The sequence below is a fragment of the Macrobrachium rosenbergii genome, chromosome 57 (genome assembly GCF_040412425.1).
Source record: "Macrobrachium rosenbergii isolate ZJJX-2024 chromosome 57, ASM4041242v1, whole genome shotgun sequence".
Lineage (NCBI taxonomy): Eukaryota > Metazoa > Arthropoda > Malacostraca > Decapoda > Palaemonidae > Macrobrachium > Macrobrachium rosenbergii.
The window spans coordinates 14,426,381-14,450,700 of NC_089797.1; the positions used below are offsets into that span (position 1 = coordinate 14,426,381).

The 24,320-nt window shown below is 35.0% G+C and overlaps 1 protein-coding gene across 10 annotated transcripts in view; it reads left to right on the forward strand.

Moving 5' to 3' along the window:
* The window catches only part of mv (lysosomal-trafficking regulator mauve), a 284,471-nt gene that overhangs the window by 222,387 nt on the left and 37,764 nt on the right, over nt 1-24,320 (forward strand). For all 10 annotated transcript variants that reach the window (XM_067101421.1, XM_067101424.1, XM_067101413.1 and 7 more), the window contains 11 exons: nt 857-1,078; nt 1,350-1,462; nt 2,871-3,091; nt 3,398-3,559; nt 5,141-5,225; nt 7,705-7,852; nt 8,037-8,103; nt 9,456-9,588; nt 13,362-13,502; nt 15,546-15,627; nt 23,148-23,283. In XM_067101421.1, the coding sequence (XP_066957522.1) occupies nt 857-1,078; nt 1,350-1,462; nt 2,871-3,091; nt 3,398-3,559; nt 5,141-5,225; nt 7,705-7,852; nt 8,037-8,103; nt 9,456-9,588; nt 13,362-13,502; nt 15,546-15,627; nt 23,148-23,283 (1,510 nt within the window). The remainder of the gene's footprint in view (nt 1-856; nt 1,079-1,349; nt 1,463-2,870; nt 3,092-3,397; nt 3,560-5,140; nt 5,226-7,704; nt 7,853-8,036; nt 8,104-9,455; nt 9,589-13,361; nt 13,503-15,545; nt 15,628-23,147; nt 23,284-24,320) is intronic.

Below are 24,320 nucleotides of genomic sequence, written 5' to 3' on the forward strand. Positions count from 1 at the left end.
TAATGGGGTCACCCAAACTCAGAAGCAAAAGAGTTTAAGATAGAGTGACTGGTTCATCTGTTTTGTCTAAGATAGAGTGACTGGTTCATCTCTTTAGGCTTTTATTTGTTATTTATAGACAGCTCTCTTTTGTTTAATAATTATAACCATAAATATCCAGCTGCATGATGCAAAAGACCTTTGTGAAATTCTGACACTGATGACTTTCCTGTGCTTTATCTACCACAAATCTCCACTTATATCCGGCCTCCTGTTTCGTAGTTCTCATTCAAGCAGGTCTTGGTCTTCCAACTCTTCTGGTATCCGCAGGGGCCCAGATGGTGCTATAACATACTATAGATCCAGGGGTCGTGCATAGATCATATTCTCTCTCTCTCTCTCTCTCTCTCTCTCTCTCTCTCTCTCTCTCTCTCTCTCTCTCTCTCTCTCTCTCTCTCTCTCTCTCTGATAGGCCTATCTTAGGCTGCATTCTCTATCTTAATTTATTTTGGCTGTGGTTGATGCCTGCTGGTAAGGAACATCATGTGTGAATATTAAGAAATGGAACATGGGTAGTTGTCAGACAACCAGGGTACGCTCTTATTTTTGGACAGTGACTTTTCTAGAAATTATGAGCCTGAAACTGAATCACAGCAGTTATGAGCCTGAAACTGAATCACACTTTAGGATTGAGGTGTTGTCTTACACACTGGAATATACAATTTACACAGGTTTTTAATGGGAATCAGTTGAAAAGTGAAGGGGGGATTTTCCTTTTGTATTGTAAGAACTGTACGTATTATTTAATAAATTATTTTGCTTACACGTTTATTCAGCATCACCTGTTCCTGATTTTACTTGAAATTTCTTTTCACAGATTAATGGGGAAAAACAGCCATATATTTGAGCAGGTAGCTGCTGAGTGCAGTCGCCTTACACGGACTGTTGTTGATCGACAGAATGTGGAACGTAAATTTGTTCTCAGTGGAATAAAACATTCTCAGTGTTGCCATGTTCATCTAACCCATAGATGGAGAAGTCTTATTGAAATACTTTGTCATGAAAGGGGTACTTGGCATTTTTCAGACTCATATCCAAGGTAATATATTATAATTACATATTAATAGGTATATCTTAATGCATTTTTTAGGTTCATTTAGTATGAAGGTATCTACAAGATTGTATTAAATGCATTATGCTCATGAAGTATTATCTTTCAAATTATGAAAGTTTGTGTCTCATATTACTCTGCCTGTTATATCTTAAGAATTATAAGACAAAAACTCAAACATCTACTATCCAAATTCATTTTTAGCTCTTTGCATTAAAATATTTATAATTGTATGGCATTTTTTTTCTCTATTTAAAAGATCTTGGCAACTTGACCAAACTGAAGGGCCTATGAGAGTCCGTAAAAGATTAACAAGGGGACGCTTGCATTTGCAACCACGGTATCTTCTTGATGAGTACAAGCAAAAGCTTGGTATGTATTGTCCTTGATTAATTGTTTTTCATATCTGTAGTTAAATTAGCAACTTGTTAAATTTATTGATTATAACATTCAGTTCTGAAACAATTGTCTCGAGTTACCAGATCATTTTTAGTGCATTTGTTTGTAATTATTATCCAAGGGTCAGTGTAAGTCTTGGCTGTTGAACTACTCAGCACACCCATGACTGTAATTGATATGGTCTGTCAGCTACTAAATACTCTAATAATATTAATATCTTCATAATCCATTACATGGGCAGGGATCTGGGATATTGCATCATTTACACTAACGTAATATAATGTTGGGGATTGCAAACTTAATTTCCTTTTCTCAAAGGTTTTTAGATGAAGGTTTTGAAAGGCCTCATAAGTAATTCTACTGTCTTTTGAACATAAATTTACGTGGAGGCATATTTTTAATCATCTTCAGTGCCGAACTTGTTGCACATAGTTGCTACGAAGACAATAATTTTTTTAAGAGAATTTATTTGTTTTGTTTAGTAATATGGCAGTAACTCGTATGCTTGATAGAGATTTGGAGCCTTCATTGTAAATTTCTAGTTTAGTTTATGGTTATGCATATTTTTTTGAAAAATATAAGTTCAGTATGTATAGAATACAGATTATTAGTGGAAGATAATGTTTGAAAACCTGATACTGTATAAAGATTATAATATTTATATAAAGTTTTCGGTCATTTTAGTGTTCTGTAAAAGAAAGCTATTGAGATGGCTTTGTCTGTCTGTCCACACGTTTTCTGTCTGCCCTCAGATCTTATAAACTACCTCAGATCTTAAAAACTACTGAGGCTAGAGGGCTGCAAATTGGTATGTTGATCATCCACCCTCCAATCATCAAACATACCAAATTGCAGCCCTCTAGCCTCAGTAGTTTTTGATTTTAAGGTTAAATTTAGCCATGATCATGCGTCTGGCACCGCAACAACACAGACCACGGCTGAGAGTTTCATACAGCATTATATGCTGTACAGAAAACCCAGTTGTGCCAAAGAAACTTCAGCGTATTTTTTACTTGTTTTTGATGACGGTATTAAATTCTTCAGACAACACTGGGTGCTTTATTCCATGTTGTCATGGTGTGATATGCTGCTACATTATTAGAGAATGTCATATCACAAGAATATTGTAGTACTGTATTATTGAAGTTGTTGAAGTGACACCTAAGTGTCCTCTTATCATTTTTAGTATTGAAGGTTAAATTTACTAAAAAAAAAACTATTACTATAGCTTGACACTTGTGTATGATTCTTTAATTGTGGAAATACTATAGTGAAATGAATTCTTTTATTAATATCTCTGAAAATTTATGACTGGAAATGTTCTAATTGAGGTTTGCAGTATATTTTTTATTCTTAGTATAGTGTATTTTTCTGTCTGTAGAAAAGGAGAGTCAGCCCACACCTTTAGAAGCAGTGCTAAGAGGTTCAGAAACAGAATCTGCCATGGCAGTGTTGATTGAGCGACTAAATTTGAGTGAACGCATTGTTCACATGAGCAGTGCTACTGTCATATCACCAGGAATGGAGCAACGTGGGGAAATTCTAATAAGTCGAACTGCAATGTACTTTATAGGGGAGCAAGTTACTGTAGATATGAATCAGGTATCTTATATTTTGCATTTTGTGTAATGTTTTTAATCAATGCAAATTCAAAATTGTAAATTTATGGAGAATTTTTGTCATGATGATAATGTACTGCTAGTTAGTGTTTGTTATGGTAATACTGTAATATTTGGTGTTACTTTTGTTAATTGTTTATTGCTAATATTATAATAGTTTTAGCAGTATTTTTCACAAGACTGTAGAGTAAGTGATTCAGTGGTTATATTAAATTCCTGTTACATTCTTTTATTAATAAATTATCATGGACAAATTACCAAAATGAATGAATGTCTTTCATATCTGTAGTGTGGTGGCAGCAGCGAATTGGTATCTGTTACATGGCCTCTAGACAATATTCGGGAGATCCACATCAGAAGATTTCAGCTTCAGGACTGTGCTTTGGAGCTTTTCCTGACAACTGGACACTCTGTGTTAATGGCATTTTCAGACTCCCATCATCGTAATCAGGTTAGAGTCTCCAGTACAAAATTTCAAGTTTTTAGTGCTCTTGATACTACAGGCAGTCCCCGGTTAACGGCAGGGGTTCCATTACCGGCCAAGCGCTGCTAACCGAAAATCGTCAGTAATAGTGCCAATAAACTGCTTAACAGTGCCGTTAACCGGTTATTGCTGTTTATCGGCGTTGGTAAACTGCTTAATGACGCCGATAAACCGCTTACTGGCACAGAAAATTGCTTACCGGTGCCGAAAATCTGGTTAATGACTGCTAGCAGAGCGCCATAACACCAATTGCTGCTGGCAAGCGGGGACTGCCTGTATAAGCATACTTGTTTGATGTTGTGGGATTCATTTTATAAACATTACCATGAATATTTGTGACCTGACGTATGGTGTATTTGCATACTTGAAATAGTGTACTGTATGTTTTATACAAAGTACAGTACAAACCACTGCCAAACGAAAATAATTTTATTGGTCATAATTTAGCAAGTCAAGTTGAAAATCTAAGTTGGCTCATTACATTATAAACATGCTAATCTAGATTAAATGGGAAAACCCTCTCCAAGTGTTAGCTGATTGTCAAGATTTGTCAATTTGTCAACACTAAGTCAGTCTAGCCTAGGCTAAGTTAATTTATAATCATACCAAGTGTTGCAAAGCAAAACATACTATCCATTACTGGGAGTAAAAAATCCCAGACATTATTTGTAGTTTTAACAAACTGGTTGGTCTACACTAGCCTAACTTAAGTTTGGCCATACACTTTAGCCTAGTGATAGTTTATACTCGTTCTGGATGGATGTTTTTTAAGCCTGTTTTATTTAGGTACTCTAAGAAAGTAGAAGAATAGAGGATGTTTTTAAAACAATATAATTAGTGTGTTTGGCACATCAAATGAAAAAGCTACTTGCAAACTAATGGAAACCTATGTGTTATTGAGGAAAATAAGAAAAGGAACCAGAAGAGTACTATGTTTTTTAAGAAATTATAATATACACCACAAAGTAACTAACAGACATAAGAAGGAATAAAGTGATCACAACATCATGAAAACAGAGTTTTTATGAGTACAGTAATCAACTTTCCTATGACGTTCAGCACTGTCTTTGCGACTTAAGGATTAAGGGTGCGTGTTCAGTAGTCTAGTAATAATAATTGTGTTTGCATGTGAATATTAGCATTCTTAATCTTTCACTTTAATGTGTGCTTTAGTTATCCAAAGTAGCTCAAATAATGGCTGCATAAATGTTAGCAACCAATGTACATTGCAACTCCAAATTGCGGGTTAGGTATGTCGTCTTAGGTCTAAAAAATATATTGTTTAACAGTTTAACAGGATTGCACAATTTAATGTAACTATAAGTAATTCCCTGAGTATAGTAGCTAAAAAAATCTACCTAAGTGACAGACAATTTTGTGAACTAACTTCTTCCCTATGTTTACTTTGTTCTCTGACTGAAGGTCTCATGGATATTTTGATGGGACATTTTTGACTGGATTTCTGTTTGGTAGGGGGTGTTTGGCAGTGGGAATTGAATGATGGGTAAAGCTTTGGAATTTCTCAAAATTAGACAATTTTTTCAACAGGTCATGGGTGTCTTGACCTCCTCAGATCTTCCAAATCTTTCGAGCAAGACCACTTTGCCTGAGGTCACCACCCAGTGGAGAGAAGGTAACTGCTGTTATTGAACTTGTATTTTATGAATTTTTCATGCACTTAAAGCTTTTTGGTGCTTTAAGTTACTTTAAAAAAAGCTTAATCTAAATGCTGTCATTATGGAAATTTTGCAACATATGTTAGTATATCCCATGTACTACAAGGAAAATAACTGTATATGTTAGTATATCCCATGTACTACAAGGAAAATAACTGTACTAGTTGAAAGTTGAGTAAATTGAGATGCAGCAAAATATAGTTGTCCTCTACTAAGGTGTCTAAAATTAATTGAAGCTTGCATTATGCTAAAACATTGCATGTATATCAAGTGCATCATTACAGTACACCTCTGAATTTCAACAAATTTCAACCAGTACAGTTGGTCTTCTGCCACACTCAGCCAACAAAGAGGCATACAGTATAACCATCCATTCTCAAATTCAGATCTTCAAGAAATTATGACACCTTCCTGAATATAGTATAAGATGTCTATTGGGCATACCGAATGGTTTCTGGATATTTCATACTCATACATCTTCCTGGAAAGTCTGTATAATAATTCCAAGACTTAGACCTTGGGAAAAATCTTGATCTAACTTAAAACTATAGACCAATAGCTCTCACAAGCTGTATTTGTAAGATATTTGAGCTAATGATAACCAGTAGATTGATGTGGCTAACAGAAAATAAATAGTTGCTATTTAACCAGCATTTTGGATTTAGGAAAAACAGATAACTGGTAGGTCTTTGGAAAAGGTGTACAACTAAAGGTATACTAAAGGGTCTAGCTTTCTGGGGAATAGGAGGAAATATGAATTCCTTCACAGATTTCTATACTGGAAATGAGTTTCACAGAATGGTGTGTTTAGTATTTCTTTATTTGCAGTAGCAATAAACAGCTTGATAAATTTTATCCAACCTGAGCACAGTTAAATTTTATGTGGATGATTTTGCTAATTATTGTAATGAATCTTCTGCACTACTAATGTGATCACTAATGTGAGACCTGAACAAGTCTGTCAAAAATGACACCTACAAAACAATTCCCATCCTCTTCGTATGGAAGAGTGTCATCTTTCAGAAAACAAGATTTGGCGTTTCTTCTTGCTTCTAGTTTGGGTGCATCTAATAACTTTAGTTTTGTGATGAAAAATTTAAACCCTCTGCTGTCTGCCCATTTATTGTTGTTTGAGTTTCTTGTATTATGCACAAGAAATTCAAACAACAATAAATGGGCAGACAGCAGAGGGTTTAAATTTTTCATCACAAAACTAAAGTTATTAGATGCACCCAAACTAGAAGCAAGAAGAAACACCAAATCTTGTTTTCTGAAAGATGACACTCTTCCATATGAAGAGGATGGGAATTGTTTTGTAGGTGTCATTTTTGACAAAGACTTGTTCAGGTCTCACATTAGTGATCTTTCTCTTATGGTAGGGTTATAAAGTCCAGGGATATATTAAAGAGGTACCATATTATGAATGGAGAGCAGATTGGACAACCCTATTCAGGCTCTGTACAGCTTTATGCTTGAGTAAAAGAGACTATGTATATCAAATACATTCCTGCTTAGAGGAATTTCCTGCTTAGAGGAATTAGATGTTGTGCACAACTTCAGTACAGTATACATACTGTATTTGCATAGGGGCCGTGAGAACAACATCAGTACCAAGTACTGGTACATCACCCCATGCCACCTGGAGTAAAGACCTGTGTTTGTTTTAAAAATTAATTACTGAAATAATAAAGGAAAATCCTAACCACAAGGATGTGACCAACCAAACAACTTGTCAGAAAGCCTCATTTCATGATCCTTGGAAGTTGGCCTTCAAAATTAAATCAAGGGCAGAATGGATCTTGACAACAGCAACTGACCCCTAGGCCCAGTGAAGACACTGCCTTGGTGCTGCTGACCAACAGGAATATGTATGTAAAACAAAAGTGAGAAAGAAAAATACAATAGAAAATGAAATGAAATGTAACATCACAGAACCAAGCAAATGACACGAAAAATAAGAATCAATATATTCAGGTGGATCAAAATCTGGTAATTGTGCTAGACAGTCTGCAATAACAGAAAAATTCATAATAATGAAGTTACCTAATTACTGTTCAGTATCCACAACCAAACTATATGCAGTGTAAAAAAATAAATGTTTAACTCTGAAAAAAAAGGAGAAAGTTTTTTTTGTTTGTATGGATTCTAATAGATTACTTATATATATAAAACAGTTGACACCTACTCACTGGGTGTTGTTAACCTGATTTACGGCAGTGCTGAATTAGGTCATATAACCAGACCACAGACTTTAAAGTTCATAACTTTACAGGCTGACATTTATCTATCAAAAGTAAATAGGGATTGGATATTTCTTTAACTAATATTTTACTCTATATTTTCAAATATGTCATATGTCACATGCTGAACCAATAGGTATATATAAGTAAGATTTGTATATAGTTATTATTAAAGTAAATTCGTGTTTTTTAACAGGTCACATCACAAACTTTGAATATTTGACACAACTCAACAAACTTGCTGGTCGCTCATTTAACGATCTGATGCAATATCCAGTTTTCCCTTTTATTCTCTCCAATTATACATCTGACACGTTGTACCTGAATGACCCATCAGTGTATCGGTAAGAACTTTATCTTGGTTTTAATTTTATTTCCATAATGTCACTATGTATTCATTGATCTGATGTATAATTATTCATTACTTTCACATTGTAGCAAATGTTTAAAAATTTACTGATGGCAATGGTCCACGTTCTGAAAATCTTGTGAAAGTTGAACTTTCAAACTGTTTTAATGTTGTTATAGGAATTTGAAGAAACCAATTGCCGTTCAAGATAGTGCCAAAGAGGATCACTACATAAGTAATTATGAGGTAAGCAATTGTGTAATTCTCAGTACATAGTAGTCATTAACAGTAAATTTAGGTTAACAATAAATGAACTTCATAAAAGGAATATTTCATGAAAACTTTTTGTTTGATAATGTTTTATGCATTTTTGATAAAATATAAAGAATGCTGATGAGACATATTGTTTTCTGTTTCTAAGGTGAAATCTCAGTTTGTATAGATTTGAACATTTTTTTTAATTTGTTTGTTAATTTGATGAAACACTAGACTGAAGTTACAGTATAGTCATCATTATCATTGGTAACATTTTTTCTGACATTTTCCCATTAAGGAGTTAGGCATGACAATAGTTCTTTCACTCTTTTGTCATGTACAATTTGTGCCTGAATTCCCATCTTGTTCCGCCCTTCCCCTTTGACATGGATTTATGATTATCTGGGCATTCCTTCTGTCTTGTTACTTCCATACCTACTAATTTAACTAACAGGCCTCTACTTTTCTCAGGACATACCCAAAACATCTGTATTTAAAATTGGAATCTATTTTTGAGCATTACATCTTTCAGCAACTACTTCATTTGTGATATATTCCTGGAGTACCCCCAACCTTTAATCCTAACATTTTGTCATCATCTTAGGTCCCTTCTTGTTCTTCTTAAGTGTCGTGTGTGTACTCTGATTAGTAGAAGCTTTACACGCAAGCTTGTACTCGGTTTACCAATAGGCTGCTTTTATTTTCCAATACTCATTTAATCTTCACTTCACCCAAGGTAACTGAAATTTCTACTCATTTTAAACCCTGTCCTGTGCTACAACCTCCTCTTCTCACTCAGTTTCTTTTTCTTTTTCTTATTCTTCAATTCTTCTTATACATTTATTTTACTTCATTCAAATTTTGCAGTCGAAGGTATCTCTTTTAACACTATCTCTTATATTGAATACAAATGCATAGAACTGAATTCTACTCACATATCTTCCATTACATCCATATTGACCCACTCCCAACTATACTCTTTTATGTCATTCATATTTGCTCTTCATAACCTTGGTTTTGCTCACAGTGCTTTTCAGTCTCATCTTTATTCCAGATTTCCATCTTTTAAATATTTTTGCAACCTCTTCAGCTATTTCTGTTTTAACTTTGTCATATACAAAGAGCAGCTCTAAGAGGCCTCTCTTTCTGCACAGAGCAGCTCTAAGGTGCCTCCTTTTCTAAAACTTGGTTGCATCCTCTATTACCTAGTGCCAAAGGAGTCTGTGCTGACTATTAATGAATACCATCTTTCTTTTCAAATTTTTCTGATATACCTGCTACTGTCTCTCTCATAGACCTTGTATTACTGAATAGTAAATTCTGGCTTTAACCTCTCTGAACAGATAACGACAACAATGACCCAAGATGCAAGGGATGGTCCTTATCATTATGGTTCTCATTATAGTAATTCAGGTATTGTTCTTCACTTCTTAGTACGGCTTCCTCCATTCACACAGTTATTCCTTCGATACCAAGGTTAGTTTTGTTTTTTTAGGCTTTAGATTTGGGTAATGTTTATATCAAAATGTAGAAGTAATGTATTAAGTTCATGCCTAAAATTGCCATATAACCAGCAGTTTAATGTCAAAAATAGTATAAATTTTTGCAGAAAATTTGTATTCCCAGGAAATATTTTATTTCTCAATGATTATGAATTTGCTTACCACCATGTTCTGACTGAATTATATTCTTTTTTATTATTTTCTTAACCATTTTTAGTCTGAAATTCAAAAGCATATATAGAAGGTGGGGATGAATATTTAATTATCTAATTATCTAAGAAAGTGTTACACTTGGACTCCATTTACTGTATTTCCTGGCATCAAAGACCCTCCAACCTAAAAGAGATACTCCAATTTTGATCAGCAAAATTTTGAAAAACAAAATTAACAAAAATAAGATTGTGCTGCCTTGTGTAGATGGCTTTGTGTGCATTCAGCTGTTTTGATGTACTGTATTTAAGGGGAGCGCACTCTTAGATTTTTTATGAATATTTTTGAAATTTAAAAAAAATGGTTAAATGGCCATAAGACATGAGCAACACCTTCGTTATCACGTGACCAAAGCATTTTTTTGAAATATTAAAATTGATGGGGTTTTGGGCCTTTGCCCCCCACGGTGAGGTAGGGCTGACGTTTGGCTCCTAATGACTATTGTCATTTTTTCCTTTATTCACCTAATTTATTCATTATTTTGATTTTTATATCACCTTATCTCCTACGTCTGGCAGCGTCTGGCAACAACAATGGCTTGTTCCTTGGTGAATGCGTGGTAGGAGACAGGATTGCCACCATACGTTGAAAGCGGGTGGTGGGACACTTTTTACTCTGAGCAATTTTTTCGCTATTTGCGGTGTTTTTGCTGTCTTTTTTTACATCCAGTAACTCTAAATACAATCTATATACTTTTACCTTCAAAAATACACTCACAGTTGATGAAATGAATAAAGGATGATGAAAAGGGAGTATATGATGACAAGTTCATTATATCAAATCTCGGTTAGATAAAATAGTGTCGGGTATTAGGTGCAAGGTAGGAAATTGCAGGGTAAAGTTCAGGTCGAATTCTCTGCCAATAGATGGGATACTGATATTTTAATGAAGTGCCAATCGTGTAGGTTTACAGTTAGTGCCCTAGCAAAGCGAATTAGCAATGGAAAATCTCAGCACCATCAATTGAGTGAGATAAATGTTGAGGAAATTGAACACAACTTTGGCTATGAGAAATTCAACTTGCTAACACATCTGTTTGGCACAAGTGAAAGTATAGAAGAAGTTCTTCATTCGAGAGACAAAAAGGCTTGAAAATCAAACTCCAAAGACCAAAAAGACCAAACAAGTGAAAAAAACGACTGAAAATGAGTCGAGAATATCAGCCTGGTAGCTACTAAACTTCTAGTTTCTTAGTTTCAAACAAGGCAACAATGAGTCAGGTGGTACTTGATGATACCCCGCCTCGAGCAAATAATACCCCTTTTATAGAGGGAAGGGGTGACCTGGAGCCAGAAATCAACCAAAATAATGCTCTAAGGTAAGTTTTTTCCACGAGTGCCAAAAAAAACCACTTGTTGATCTTTACGGTCGTTTTTCTCAGTTTTCACTTTTTTGCACTTCAAACGCAAACTACATTTTTATTTTTAGGCCAGTTTTAAAGTTAAATATACCATTGGAAAGAGGAAAGAAAGACGAATATTTGTTTGGGGCTAGACTTTTTCTTAGGTTGACGAGGAACCAGTGATAATCAAATTATACAAATTTGGGGGGAAAATCCCCCCCTCGCCCCCATCCAAAAAAAAAAAAGGAAAAGTAGAAAAACTCTTCCCATTATTTTTTTCATACTGTGATATACTTTCTGTGTATGAAGCCGCATTGCAATAGCTCTAAAAATGAAGGAGGTGAATCATTTTTAATTTTTATATTTTTTTATTTTTTTAATAAAATCCAAAATAATCATCCGATCATTCTCAAATTTTTCCTGGAACATCACCTTATATATATGTATAACATATAAAAATTCCATAAAAATCGGAGCATTATTTCTATATAAGCGTGCGCTCCCCTTAAGCTCTGTGGCTTCTGCTGTAGCATGTTGATTATTGTAATCTATTTTAAAATCCTTTGTTTTATGTTTGTTCATGTTCAGTAATTTTTAGTTATATATTACACTTTTCTGAAGTTGACACACCAGGGAATGAAAAACTTGAGCAGCTTACTATGTAACATATACAGTATAACCTGCCCAGCTGTGTTTCATAAAATATTTTCTTGGCCAAGAGTGTCTCAATGCATGCAAATGGATTCGCAGTATTTCAAGATTTTGATACTATTTGATTAGGCTTATGCAGTAAGTTCAAGATAAAGGAAAAACTAAACACCACAATAAGAATCATTAGAAATATAGAATGACATTGTACTTCACAGTTACTCTTGTCAAAATACCACAGGGACATGACATCCCAAATAGAATAACATTAAAGATCAAGATTAAAATCCACACAATACAAATGTTACGATCAAGGAAAAACATTTGAATCTTCAAAACCTGAAAGTATTTTGCATGTTGCTACCATTTGTAAAAGTAACAAAGGAACATATTTATGATAATCTTTGCTTTATTAGGTTTACCAATATGGGAATGAATCCTTGTAATTAAAATATGCATACATTTTTTTGGGATGCTTTTTTTTTTTACTATTCTAATTAAGGGTAAGTAATGACGTTCATTCGGAGGTCATATATAGGAACTCTGATAACTGTCTAGTAAAGATTTCCTTCCTCAGGTTTAGGATAAGCCTTCAGCCTTGAGAACATTTGGTAAATTTCTGAGATTTGTATTAGGGAAAAACATAGCATCTTTGATGCTGGGAAATATGGTACATATCTTTTTACATTTGTTTTTTTTTTTTACTGTTAAGATACCCCTCTCAAGATGAAACCATTAAACATTTTACATTTCTTTTAGCTTAAGTATTAGTTCCTGTTATCTCAAAACAGTGTTAATGGCTTAACCATTTAGATTTTTTAGGGAGTTCAAAACTTGCTGTGGTAAAGCACTCTTAGGGTTTATTTATTGTTGAAAAACTGTAAATAGAAATTTATAAATTATTTTACACCTTTAAAAAGTATAAAATTCATTATTGGTATTTATGCCTCTTATTGCTTATAATAAAAGTATAAGGGAAAATGGACAAACATAATTGTGTTTTTTATTTTGAACTGGTGTTTAATAATGAATCTCTGAATAGCCTCTACTTTAATGGGAAGTATAGTTAAAACATCCCCTGACCATTTTGAAGTATAGTTAAAACATCCCCTGACCATTTTGAAGTATAGTTAAAACATCCCCTGACCATTTTCCAGATATCATAATGCTGCCCATCATTGAGATATTTGTTTTTTTATGTTTTAAAGATGACATTATTTGATGAAGTGAAAATTTCAAGGGAGAAAAATATTTATATTTGATATCATTGGAATTTCAAAGGTTTAAAGTAGTAATTCATATTCATAGCAGCAACAGTTTATTGCTAATTAATGTATGTAGTTTTCCTGTTGCCAACAAGAGTACCTCTGGCAAGTTTAGGCTAGTTAATTTAGAGATATTTCCTCACATGATTCCTAGAAGTCATTGCTGTGCTTTTCTATATCTTTTCTAATGAATGGTATATTTAATGATGTCATAGTTTGCTGATACAAATGGAAGGTTTGATTCATTACTAATAGAATACTGTAATATGACTTTGTTAACAGATGGAAACTTTGACATACCTGACCGAACTTTCCACTCCATGCACACTTCATGGCGTCTTGCTTCAAGGGATTCCACAACAGACTTTAAAGAGCTTATTCCAGAATTTTTCTTCCTACCAGAAACATTTCTTAATTCTGAAGGTAAATTTCAGAAATATTTTGGCAGTGTAAAGATTTTGATCATTGATGATGATACTCACTTTTGTGTATGGATGTATGAACGTTTGAAGCCCTTCGTTGGCTGAGTCGGTTGAGCTTCAGACTGTCACTCGATGGACCGGAGTTCAATTCCCCCGACCAGCTGATGAAGAGTTAGAGGAATTTATTTCTGGTGATAGAAATTCATTTCTCGCTATAATGTGGTTCGGATTCCACAATAAGCTGTAGGTCCCGTTACTAAGTAACCAATTGGTTCTTAGCCACGTAAAATAAGTCTAATCCTTCGGGCCAGCCCTAGGAGAGCTGTTAATCAGCTCAGTGGTCTAGTAAAACTAAGCTATACTTACTTTGTATGAACGTTCTTTAAATTCGACATGGAGTTTTGTACTTTAGTAAAGATTATATAGTGTTATACCTTATCAGATATTATACCATAGCATAGAGAGTGCTGTTTTTGTCTCTGTGCAGTACAGCCCAGAGCAAATAATCATTGTTGGGCACCCCTTCAAGAAATTTAATTAGTACGTATATCTTAAAGTTTTCAGTTAATGTATTTATGATATTAAGAGTTATAATTGTTAGATATGCTGTTGAAGTTGTAAGGTGAACACTTTTGTCTCAGCTTGCTTCAACATAATTATGATAATAATAATAATAACAACAGTGTATGTTAATCAGTAAATCTTCATGTAACATATAGACTTGTATAATGAGATATACTGTACTGTATTTCAATTTTAAACTTCCTAAATTGTTCATGGTGTTTTATAGTGTAGGAATTTTAACAGAAAAACATTATTGTATGGAGAATTGTAAGTCTGATGAAAAATTTACTAGTAGGTATCATTCAACATTAAAGGATCAGTGCTGACAATTCTAATTTCTGTGACATTTGTAATGTTGTAAAGATGTGATGCAAATTTTTAATGCCACCCTTTGTTGCCGCATTAACCCTTAAGGGACGGCATAAATTATCAATGTGCAGCACCCAGACCAGGGAAACTTTGAAGTCAGCAAAAAAAAAAAAAAAAAAAAAAAAAAAAAAAAAAAAAATCACATCATGGAAAGAGAATGACACGTACATTCACACTGTATAAATAAAAAAATTTTAAAAAATTTTCCCTACCTTCCACGAGAAGTTGAAAATGACTATTTACAACCCCTTCTGGGGCCTCATTTGCAAGACAATCATAAATTTTACCAACTTATATATGTTTTTTCTAATAAGTTTTTTGGAGTTTGTAAAATTATTATTACTGCTCACACAATATCAAAAAAGATAAGAAATAAAAGCAGTAACAAATTTTTTGCATATGTGTTGTAAAATATTCACGTAAATTTACGAGAAGGAAGATTCAGTAACTTATTTTTTACTTTTACATGCTTTTTGTAATATTTCTTTGCAATTTTCTTTGTAAAATTACATTTACAACCAATATACTATCGTAAAAGACAAAAATAAAAAATAACAGCAACCCCTTCGTATATTTACAAGCAAATTTACAAAAAGACTTGTGAGAGAGAGAGAGAGAGAGATGCAGTACCTTCCCACTTGAAGTCACAAGCATTACTGATACTGGCCGAACTCTCACGTCTGTACAGTATAAAAGTTGCTATTAGTGAATTTATAGCATATAGAAGTATTGGCACCTTTGTTTCGAATCATTATTACCATAACAGTGGTGCGTAATTCTACTTCACACTGAGAGTTAATCTGTCCACCTCCCCAAACCTGTTTTACTTCACACTGAAGCTCAATCCGTCCACTAAGGGTTAATGAGATGCAAATTTTTAAGGCTACCTTTTGTAGCTACATTAACTTTATTTTACCTTTTGTGTGATTATGTTTTATATTTGAGTGACAGTTCTCATTTGTATGTAATTTATAGTGACAGGGTAATATTATTTAAGATAGTTTAATATTAATTCCAGTTTGGTCACAAATAGTTTCTTTTAGTGAAGTATTTGCTGTATGTTGTTGGGAAGAGTATAAAAATTGTTTCATTATTTAAACAAATTTTTCAGGATTTAATTTTGGAGTTCGACAAAGTGGCGAAAGAGTACACCATGTTCATTTACCCCCATGGTGTGGTGGAGATCCACGCAGGTATGCATTTCCTTTATTTTAGATACTGATTTGATGTTTTTTTATGTAAAGTAGTACATAGTTAAAATAGCCATCTTTGCATGTTTTGTGTCCAGATTTATTCATAACTGTCAGGACTGTAATTAGTACTGGCAGAACTGTCCTAAGAAGAAAGAACTGGGCAAAAAATCATAAAATAATTGTGGAATTGCAATTCCTTAATTGAAGGAAGGATGGAATGATGAAAATTATGCAAATTCATTCCAGTCTTTAAAAAAGTAGGAGAAAGTATGGAAATCTTATGAGATGTGAACAGGTTTGCAGACAACACAAAAGTGAGCCAGCTGGTACTAGAAGACCTAGTAACTGAATGGCAAATTACTGAACTACCTGCTGACAGCCTTAAGTAACTTTTTAAGTAATGTTCCTTTAAAGGAGCTACTGATATGCTCATGTAATGTTTGGTTTTTGGAGACTTATTTTTAAGCCTAAAATTCAGGGGTCGAACTGAGGTATACATTTGGAACCATAACATATTGGGACTAGCCTAGGCCTAGATTCAACAGCGTATGATTGCCTCCAAGCAGAAATCAACCAAAGACTGGCTACGTCCTTTTAAAATAAAGAAAATGTTATTACAGTCATAGTTTTACTTTTCATTGAACTCTTCATTAATACTGTACAGTATTTTGTTTTGATAATTCTGTAAGTCTCAGTAATAGAATTTGCCTAGAAGAAAACTGCCATCCGAATAAGCATTACCGATCTCTATTTTCATCAGCACCTGTTATTGTAAATAGCAAGGATTGTAAGAAGGTTTTTGAAAAGGAGTTATGAAACCTTATTTTATTACAAATATTTATTATAATATTAGGAATATACGGTAATTAGAACAAAAGAGAAAAATAGGGAACACCCAAAAAAATGTTACACTTCTCAAACCTGTAAAGCTCTTGATGCCGTCGGAGCTACCAAACAGTTGGTTGGAATCATCGGTTGTCAAATCATTGCTTTTATCTGTAGATTCACTGTTGTTCATGTCATCTGCATCATCTTTATACAATGCATACAATGGAGAGGCCTTTGCAATTTTTCCTGCGATTAGCATAATTAAAAAATGCATTTTCTTTATGGCCTATAAATTTTTTTCTCCAGGCTTGCACACTGCTCTCTGCCACTCCAAACATTTTAGCAGCTTTTTATGTTATTGGTATTTTCAGGAATGCCAACTGTTTGATTCTTAAACTGTTCGGTAAATTTTATGTACTTGTTGGAAGACATCGTGATGGGTTTTGTGAAAAATTTTATTCAAATCCTTTGAGAGAAAAAGTTGGCATGCAGTAATTACAGGGAAGTTAGTATATACTGCAGTATACCAATGTTACCTTCAACGGGCTAGGGTAGAAATGGTCTAATCCTCCCCACCCCTTTAAAATGGTTTTTCCATAAACCAGACCCCTCCTTGGAATAATATGTGCAGAAGACCCTCTTAAAGGGAGCCATAGAGAAACGTGTTTATTTGCCACCAAGCACGTCTCTTCAGCGTCCCCAAGAAGGATTCCTCTGAACGAATGTGATCCTCGACCTGTGAAGTTTGAACAAACACACTGTTTGCCACAGATTCTGGATGACTACTGTTGCCCAAGTGCATTCAGTCATTCCACAAGGGATCTGGACTCTCTATACATCTGAAAGACATACTGGCATGTCCCTATCACCATTACCTTCTGCCCCTTCCTAGGGTTTCAGATAGGGAAGGAAATGTACAGATTAAAAGTCATGCCCTTTAGGTTAAACATTGCCCCCAAGAGTTTTTATAAAATTAGCAGCAGTAGTTGTCTGGGAATTCAGGAATTCATCTGGTAGCCTGACTAGATGATTGGCTTATCTGGGGATCCACCAGAGAAGAGCACTTATGAAACCTGAGAGTGGTAGTCAACAGACTCCAGTCAAAGGGTTTTATAATAAACTGGAACAAATCCCACCTTACACCCAGCAGACATTTTCTGTGGCTGGGACTTTGTTGGGATACTCTTCACGGCCAGTTGTCTCTTCCCACCAACCCTCAAATCAGATAAGAAAGGACCTGAAAAGGTTCCTTGCACAGCCTAATTTTTCCAGATGCCAATTGGAGTGTATGATGGGCCTGTTACAGTTTGCATCTGTGGAAGACCCAATCCTCAGACTGCATCTAAAAAATGTAAACAAAGTCAGGCTCTTGCATGCAAGAAAAATGATTAGCGATCGACTTCAACCAAGGAGTCAAAGATTTGGGAAGATACTCAGGCCATGGACTGGAAAGGTTCTCTGGCAAAACTGGTTGTCCTGACTCCTCTGTCTATACACACACATGTCTCCTTGACAGGTTGGGAAGGCCACTGGGGGGGAACATCGGGTAGCAGGAAGATGGTCACCTGTTCTGAGGAAGTCTGGAGTTGATGGTTGTCTTTCTATCTCTCAGAAAACTGAAACCTCCGAAGAGACCTACATTTTGTTGGTCCTAGACAATATGACTGCTATGTCTTGCATCAAGAGGTTTGGCTCACGTTCAGCCCCTCTTAATGCAGTAATGCTAGCTATCATTTGGATGGCGCAAGCAAAGAAGTGGTACTTGTCCACAATCCATCTCACAGGGTCTCTCGGTGTAATAGCAGACTCTCTGTCAAGGAATACTACAACAGCCTCGACAGAATGGATGTTAGACAATTGCTCCTTTCATTTAATTCCCAACATGCTTCCACATCTGGAAGTGGACCTGTTTGCCACATGCAAGAACCATCAACTTAAACTTCCAGTGTATACGTCTCTGAACTTGGACAGTCAGGCAATAGCAAGAGATGCATTCCTACAAGATTAGAACAAATGGAGGACACCACTACAGTATACCTTTTTCCTCTATTGTCCAAGATTACGAAGATTTTGAACAAACTACCAACTGAACTGCTTACAATACTTAGTAGCCCCAAATTGCCCTAACAGTCATAGGTTCCTGTTGCTTCAACAATGGGCTAAGAATTCAATTCCACTATCACTTGCTCTTCTATCCCAGGCAGTAGGAGGGAAAGCCATCTATGCATCCTCCTTTATGAGCTGAGACCTTCACATGTGGATGTTTTAAATCTTGTCTGCCTTGAAGACATCTCTTTGACAGTACCAGTCCTTATAGAAAGTGTAGTTAGATTACATCTCTGCAGAGAGCTCAGTTGAGATCTCTGTTGAAACACTTCTACATTTTCTTATATATCTTTTCAAAGACTATATATCTTTTTGAAGACAAGTGCCTTGCTGTTACATCAGTCATGGCATACAAGGTAACATTGTTGGCACCCTTGCTTTATGGTCTTGAAATTTATTCTAACACATAGAAATTGTTACTTCCCTTCTCCAGTCTTTTGCATTGCAAAGACCTGCTCCCACAAGGCTTCCCATTACCTTGCCCCTGAATAAGGTGCTTAGACTCCTCAATGCCTCAATTCAGTGGGCTCAATACAGCTACAACTCACATGCTGCAAAAGGTGATCTTGACTGCTTTGGCATCAGGAGCTCGGGTTAGTGAACTGGGACAATGCTACATCACTCATACAGCTAGCCATCATTTATTATTGTCTCCTGACCTAAAATTCCTGGCCAAGAACGAAAACCCTTTAAAGAGAAAATCTGTTCTGATAAGGGAACTTAGTTTTTCGGATAAAACATCATGCCCAGTTCAAGCATTCAAGGTTTACCTAGAGGTCACAGTAAATATCCCAGATGGTCTGATTTCCCTACACCCTAGCACAAACAAACCACTCTCTCTGCATGGGTTGAGAATTATTTTAGTGTCCCTTGGCAGACCCTCACTCCTTTCCTAAGTCACATGACATCTGGAAGGTAAGTACATTGTTGGCTTTCTTCGGAAATGTTTCTTTCAAAGAAGTCTCCGAGTGTGCAGGGTGGTCATCAGAGGCAGTTTACCTAAAACATTATTGCCATGAGCTTGAACAAATTCGACTACACTGTGTATCAGTAGGTGGTATGTTAAGTCCTGACCCCATAGGCACTTTGTCAGAAAACCATGGATCTACTTGATGTGGTGGTTATGCTACGGTATTGCTGGGAAATGTGCAACAATCCCACGACCAAATCCAGTGTATTTAGGTAAGTCACCTTAGAACTATGTCTTGATATATATATATAAGTTCATGTTTCAATTCATTTCCTTTGTTGCCAAACCCTGTGGGTATGTGGAATAAAGAATGTGGTTTATAACTTGTGACTTAACCTTGGACCAAAATTTTATCTGGGTTATTGGGATTGATTTTTAGGAGCTAAGCCATTTCGTCACTTGTCAGTTTCTTTTGTAAGCTCCCTTGAGGACGAACAGCGGATACGCTATCAAAAAATAAGTTTTGATGTTGGAAAAATCTATTTTTGGTAGCTGCCATGAGTCCTGAAACCCATCCACTTTCCATGACAAAAAAGCATGGGACTGGGGTGAACAATTATCCTGCACAGACCTGAAAAAGTAATGGGGAAAATGGTTGACGTATACCTAATGCGCTGTTGCCACATCAGTGTGTAAAGGATAAGAAATGAACATAGGTAGTTGGTGTAGACAGAGATAGAGCCCTCTTTTCTTGAGCCCTTATATTCTTTCATTGTACTAACATGCACTATTCTGGCCAAGACCAAGTAGAATTCTTTGAAATGGGTTGTTCTGTCTTATGGAATCCCGGGGCACCCATGAGAGTAAATCGTTTGAGGACAAACAGCGGCTGCCAAAAATGGGTTTTCTTATGTCAAAACCTGTTTTATAGACTTATAATTTTATAATCCTATGCTAATTTAACCTTGAAATGAGAGAATTTTAGGCTAATCAGGCTAAGGCTAGCATAACCTATCATAGTGTTTTGATTCCAAAAATACCCTAGGCTTACATAAACTTAGCCTAGCTTGGACAATATTTGCCAAAGTCTTGACTCGAACAGTACATGGGGCATAGGCTAAAATCATGATTTTTGGGGCAAAAAAAGGGGGATGAACATTACATGAGTATATATGGAAGGGTTTTTGGGGGCATTCTGTCAACCATGAAATAAGCAAAATTCTAAGTAGTGAGCTTAGTGTGAATCTAATTTTTAGCAAAGTAGAATATGGTTTGTTTGATTGTTTAATAGTTAACACCATCCAGTGGAATTATCACTCATATTGTTATTCTTTGAACTTTGACCTTAAATAAATTTGACAGCTTTGAGTACTGTAAAGTGCTTCAAAATTTGAAATACAATAGGACTATGGTGAGGAAATGAAAGAAATACACAGTGCTCCTGCAAAGTGTGTACAATTTTACATGTCAATTGCACCTCAAAATTTGTAATTGCACTAAGGTGAGATTTCCATCTGAACAGTAAAAATTAACTAAATTTATTTCAAACCTGAGTACAGTATATTCTAGAGGAGCATAGAATAATACTGTACTCATAAATTGTTGCATTATGACTGCCACATCAGCAATAATCAGCAATATTAATCATATTATTATTGTTGGTGTTAATAATGTTATTGAGTTGTCAGTTTATTTGAAATTAATTAAAATTACTGTAATTACAAAGGCTTCTAACATTTTCAAGCGACTCTTGTAACGCTTTGATACGTTTGAAAAGCATTAGGAGAAGGAAATTTCAGGAAACAAAAAAATGTGAAAGAAAAGAATTAGTATAGTCCGACCTCAAAAATCTGGCATTCCATGCTCCGTAAATATACAAGCACAGTTTATTTCTAACAAAAACATTCTGTGAAACTCATAAATATGTATCTTCCGATCTCATGTATCATGCGGTCATTATAATTTCATCCAAAAACGATTTCATCATATACATCTTGTATAGTGCGAGATGTATTTTCAGTAGATTACACTGGTAGGCTTTCTATGCCTGTCTTGGTTTCAGTAGATACTATTGATAATGCATATTACATCGTAGTTAGCTTGTAACTAATAAGTAGGCGTTGAAGCCAAAGTTCATTAGGTTAAATGCGAATCTGCATACATTAAATCAGGCTTACCAGCATTGTGACTTGTCTAAGAATTCATCACTATTTGTTATAATCAACAACCACTTAATATTGCATACAAGACACTGGCACAAACAACAGCAACTACTGACATAAACAGTCGAATCGAGAAACAGTCGTTTGCCAATGTCAGTTACCGTAACTAACACATGCATGTGTTATTATGGGTTGCATTACAGTTGTTGACTTGTTAAAAATTTTGCTATGTAAGAATAAAATAAATCTTTCTTCATCCCTCACTCTGTGGAGAGGAAAGTGTTAAGAAAGTATGCCGCTAAATTAACATTTGTAGCTATGGCTGAAGAAACGAATAATGTGTAGGCCACAAAACAAGTTGGAAGAGCCAAGAGCAACATCTGATATAGTACTGGTGAAATCACAGCTTTACTTCATTTAATTTACTGCAATTATAAATAAAGTAAGTTGCCTTTTTAAACTGCTGTGATAATTTGTATAAAACGAATCTCCGAAATGCGTTTCATTTAGCAACTAATGGCTATGATGATGTCAGTAAAACACAATAAGCAGATGATTTTAAGAAAATGTAAACATTAGCAGAATGCAAATGGTGCACATTTCCTATGTTCATAAATTATAATATGATAACGTGACAATAATGCATGAAATACAATTGCTTCCAGTACGTAAAACAAGTTTTACTAAAATTTTTATTGTTCTTAATACAAGTGTATTATTTGACTTTGGAAATAGATATCTGTCAGTTTAACAACCTAACCAAGCCAATAGTTTCTCTGTCTCTCTCACACACACCAGCAGATTTTTAGGTTTTTTGCCAAAAACGAAAGCCAGAAAAGTTTGAAGTGCCAAAATATAATGAAGGATGGAGGAGATCAGAATTTGACAGTGCACTTATAAAAAAGTTTTATCTCCAACGTAGTGAAGGTATATAAGCATTTCCAGAGAGATGCTTATGGAGCAGGCCAGAATTTTGCTAAGGAACTAACCCAACGAATGACAGTGGTTATTCATAAGCTTTGTTCTACTTTTGATAATGGCACTATATACTGTATGTGGAATGAGCTGACAAGAATGTTTACATAGGGTTTTTTTTTAGGGGTGATTTCTAAAATCCCGAATTTGTCTGGCAGTGGCCTGGTCCCATGGGTTTCGGATTTTCGAGGTTGAACTGTATCAATATTTTGAGGCTAGGATATGCATGTATTAATTTATAAACCTCATACTTTTGACATTATTTATTTTAAAAAAAATAATGTTTTGTTGACTTAATCAAGAATGTCAGTGTTTTTAATTATAAGAATAATTTTTTTAATATTCAAGTAAGGCTTTTTTTCTAAATGAAACTTTTTCTGTACTATTTCTTCCTGCAAATAATGTAAAGTTAATAAAGATTTTTAAAACTAATTACATATACAGTATATTTATATGTCTTGAATACTGTACTGTAATTTGAAAGTAAAATTTTATTACATGTATTTGTGATTTTTCTAAATATGAATGTATCTTTTTAGGTTTGTCTTAGTCCATCGAGCTGCTCTAGAATCCTCTTATGTAACACAAAATTTGCATAATTGGATTGATCTGGTGTTTGGTTACAAACAGACTGGTCGAGCAGCTGTTGAAGCCATCAATGTCTTCCATCCAGCTGTGAGTTTCAAGTTTAGATTTATATGACATAAAATACCAACACTTGTTTCAATTGTAAATGATTTTATTGAAAATAAGAAAATTGCATGCTCATGCCTTAACCTCAAAGCAATTACTGATCAGGTTCTCGTAGGTAGGATTGTTTTGCAGCAAATATTCAAATTAGGGTTGACAGTATGATTTATAAGTATTTCAGGCACTTAATTGATAATTCATGTCACTGTTAGCAATACACACAGTTAGTGCTGCTACCATCGCAAGACCTACTCCAAGTGGAACAGTGTCTCTTAAGCGAATTATGGTCTTCCATTATTTTTGCTGTATGAAAGGGATAAGAATCCATAACCCCATTGTAGCTAGCTATTAGTCTGTAGTGGAGGAAATAATATGCTAGGCTTATAATGTTTAAGTTTTGAGAGAGAAAAAAAAAAAAGAAGAGCAAGGACAGTTAACTTGCTCAGTGAAGAAAGGAATGTTGTTATTGCATTTGGTGGCATGTAAGACAATTCTTTTTCAAAAACAACTTTTATATGTGAAGGTGACACCTCTGGTAGGCTAATGTTATCCACAGAACTCCTTGTTGTCAGCTAATTGTACCCTAGGTGGTCAGTACAGGGAGTCCGTGGTTATCGGCAGGCTCGGTGATTGGCGCTTGTCTAGCGATGAAAATCAGCAATTTTTGGTACTGAAAATAGCGATTTCCACTTATTGACACCGATACATATCTAACAGAGGTGCTGATCTCTGGTTATTGGTGCCGATAAGTCCGATAAATGCCAAAAATTGCCGATTTTCGGTTATTGGCAATTTTCACTTATCTTCATGCTGTCGGAACAGAACCCCCGCCAATAACCGGGGACTGCCTGTACTACCTATCCCAACACAATAATAATATAAACTTAAATGACATTATTACAGTATTATTATTATTGCCAGTAATGTAAAAGGAGTTATCTCAAAGTGCCCCTGTACCAGCAAAGTTCATCAATATGATCATACCTAAATATGCCTCACCACACTCCTATCAGTAACCAGCT